This window comes from Nanorana parkeri, unplaced genomic scaffold (assembly GCF_000935625.1).
Source record: "Nanorana parkeri isolate BGI_ZX_2015 unplaced genomic scaffold, ASM93562v1 scaffold61, whole genome shotgun sequence".
In the NCBI taxonomy this organism is placed as follows: Eukaryota; Metazoa; Chordata; class Amphibia; order Anura; family Dicroglossidae; genus Nanorana; species Nanorana parkeri.
Genome location: NW_017306329.1, coordinates 2,029,988 through 2,033,277, shown reverse-complemented (window position 1 = coordinate 2,033,277; position 3,290 = coordinate 2,029,988). Strand labels below are relative to the sequence as shown.

At 42.0% G+C, this 3,290-nt stretch overlaps 1 protein-coding gene across 1 annotated transcript in view; it reads right to left on the bottom strand.

The window, feature by feature from the left end:
* Positions 1-391: 391 nt before the first annotated feature.
* The window catches only part of TXNL1 (thioredoxin like 1), a 21,081-nt gene continuing 18,182 nt past the window's right edge, over positions 392-3,290 (bottom strand). Inside the window, exons 7-8 of the mRNA XM_018576233.1 lie at positions 2,648-2,752; positions 392-707 (exon numbers count right to left, since the gene is read on the bottom strand). Of these exons, the coding sequence (XP_018431735.1) occupies positions 678-707; positions 2,648-2,752 (135 nt within the window). The 3' untranslated portion in view covers positions 392-677. The remainder of the gene's footprint in view (positions 708-2,647; positions 2,753-3,290) is intronic.

The window sequence follows — 3,290 nt, the reverse complement described above, 5'->3', positions numbered from 1 at the left end:
ACATACATTTCGTAAGCGTAGCGGACTGCATTCAAAACAAAAGCTACAAAAGAACAAACAATGTCTTCTACACAACAGCAGAACTTTTAATATTACTTCTTAAAGCGGCAGCCTCAGATCTGCACACACAGTTAATATATACACCAAGAGATATATGTTAAAATAGACAGATTTCTTGAATGGCTGGTATCCACCTAGTCAGAGGCTTCTACCCGAGGCTGGGGGTGTCCATTGGCAGACTTCCAGCAGTGGTTCAGCACACCTCTTCAGCCTAGAACATGCACTGCTGCTGGGGGACAGTCAATGGCACCCCCAGGTTCTGTATAGAAGGCTTGGCTGTTAATGAAAAGACTGATGATTAAACACAAAAAATAAATATTTGTATATTAGCTTTTTCTAGGGTGAAACAGCGACATGTTCTCGAATTCCATACATTTCTGAATGTTACATGGACCGGACCCCCATCAAACTCTTCAGACGCAAAGTCATTTGGCAAAAGCAGTCTTATTTATTTACAAATGCGCATAGCCAGGTCCAAATAAAATCACTGTTAGGAAACTCGGATTAACAAAAATCAATGATTTATTGGGATTTTTTTCTGAAGGAAACATTAACTCTCTTGAACAATCGCACTTTTCTTGAAGATCCAGCATTCTCTGATGCTGACCTTGGTGTGTTCAGTGGCTCTCTCCTTTTTTCCCTACAACCTGTAAGAGGGAAGAGAATTACCAACAATGAAATACTTGTTCACTGTACACAGGGGAAGATGGCAATGTGTGGGATGGAGCAAAATTCAACATCTCAGAAAAGAGAAAAAAAAAAGACAGTTTTAGAATAATTTCATGAAAAGATGGAGGTTTTTTTTATCATTAAAAGGAGAACTACATTTTAAACATTGTGAGGGGAGCAGACAAAAACTGGGGCAGCTGTGCACAGCAACCAATCAGCTTCTCTCTCTCATTTTCAAATCTCAACTGAGCAAACTGAAGAGAGATTCTGATTGGTTGTCATGGGCAACTGCTCCAGATTGTCTGCTCCAGTTTTGAAAAATTCTCCCCACTATATTTAAAGAGACTGTCACTTCGTCCACACAGGGCAAAGGGAGAGAGAGTCTTTTACACAACCCTGACCCACCTATACTTACCTTCTAAAGCTCTCCCACCACTCAGTTGCACAGTCAGAGCTGCTGCAAAATACCCTGTGCTTTTGGCTTAAGGGGAACACGTGACCTCCTAGGCTTAGGCCCAAGCCCAAACACTGTCATGCGCGGACTAGGACATCACCAACCCTGTGTACGCTCCAACACAATCGGACAACGAGCTTACAGCATTGACTGAGCAAGAAAGCAGCATGAAAAATGTGCTCACTCGCTCGGGGATCCGGCACCGGTCCTCTTCCCCGTTTTATGCTCAGTGTTGTACAGCCAACTTTTTGCCAATCCCAGGGCGTAAAGAGTTCCGTCTCTACACACACCCCAAAAGAATGCCGCAGAAAGTGGAACCATGTCATCATACAAAATGATTTGGTATCCTGGAAATTCATGTTTTGAAAATCATGTTTTTCATAGGCCCAAACACTATCACATGACATTACTCCCTCAGGGCTCCAAAACCAGGTATTCCGATTTTGACTGCGGCAGAGGAGCACTACAGTGGTGAGAATAAAGTAGTTGGCGTGTAGGGCTTTTCTTTAAAGCTGTAGCCCAAGGAGAAATGAAAGACACAAATTAATTTATCTCATTATTAGAGGTGCACCGCAATGAACATTTCAAAACCGAAATATTTTTATTTTATTTATTTTTTACTTTTAGGGGCTTAGGGGAAATATTAGGGGTCTAAACAGATCAATGATATTTCCCTTTTAAAATAGAAAAAGAGAGTGAAGACACAGAATCCTCAATCTCTTTTCTTGCAGCCCCTGTTATCAATGACAGAGTATGTTTACTATAACCACAATCATGAATGAAGAGGAGGTAATGTAGATCACTTCCCATTCATTCAAAATTGAGGATATAGTAACCATACTCTGGCCTCAACACTCACTGATCAATGACTGCCGTTACCCGCTCTCCCTCCTCACAGCGCTCGGCCGCCTGCGACACAGCTCGGCGCCCAGCGGGAAGGAGAGAATAGGATGCACCTCTGTATCGGCCAGAAAATTGCACTTTTGGCATTATGCCAAAAGTGCCATTTTCGGCCGATATATCGGCGCATCCCTAATTATTATTATTCCATAAAACTCTTTGCAATCATGTCAACAGTAGCACTCAGACTGGGGGAGAGTTCAGCATTACCAACATGTGGAATACCAGCTTTGGATTGACTGGCCTGCTAAGGCTTGTCTTGGGACCTAATGCTTCCATTTGAACATATGACCTCAGCAGAAAAGTTATGGGCTAGAGACATTTTAGGTAGAGGCAACTGACTCTGCTTATACGTTGAAAAGGTCATGTGACCAAATGCTGAAAGCCAATATCTGGATGAACACACAGCATCTATCTGGTGAATGCAGACACCCCATATAGTAAATATAAAGTGGACTATGCAATTTGTATTGGTTTACAAACATTGCCTATCGACAGGCCCTTTATTAAGTGACACAACGACGAAAAGAATACACTTAACCGGAAAGGGTCTCCAATACTCACTCTCTTGAAGTCGTTCATATTTGTTGCCTGTACTGGGGTCCCGATAAAAGTAAAGTATGTGATTTTGGTTGTCTCCTCATCACCCTGATTGGACTGGACAAATAGCTGAAAGAAAAATGATTAGCAGCCGGTTAGGAAGACACTGGGGGATAGATATGATAAATCTGGTGTGAACATGCTTTTGTGGGATCAGGTGGCCGAGCAATAAAAGACATAATTTAATTAGTTCCAATAGAGATTAGCCTAACAAATTTCACAGATTCCACAAATTGAAACTGTCCTAGCAATGTCATTCCAGAGCAGCCACCTGTGAGCATATCACCAGAATGGGTTATTTAAAGACTGCGGGACATTAAGGAGCTGCACAAGGAGAAATGGAACTTTGTAATCATTTATCCCACAGCCTGGCAAATGAAGCAAGCTAATGAACTCGGCGCATCCACACTAATTACTGATGGACCGGGCTTTTTACAGAAAAAGCTTCTAATGTATGGGAAACGTTTATTAACTGCTTTGTGACCAAACAAAGGAATCACAATAAAGCTGCCATCTACTCTTGTACACCCCCAAAAAATTATTGTATAGACATTTTGTCTTAAAAGGGAACCCTTTTGTGCACAGAGGTGGCTGAAGCCCTGGATGA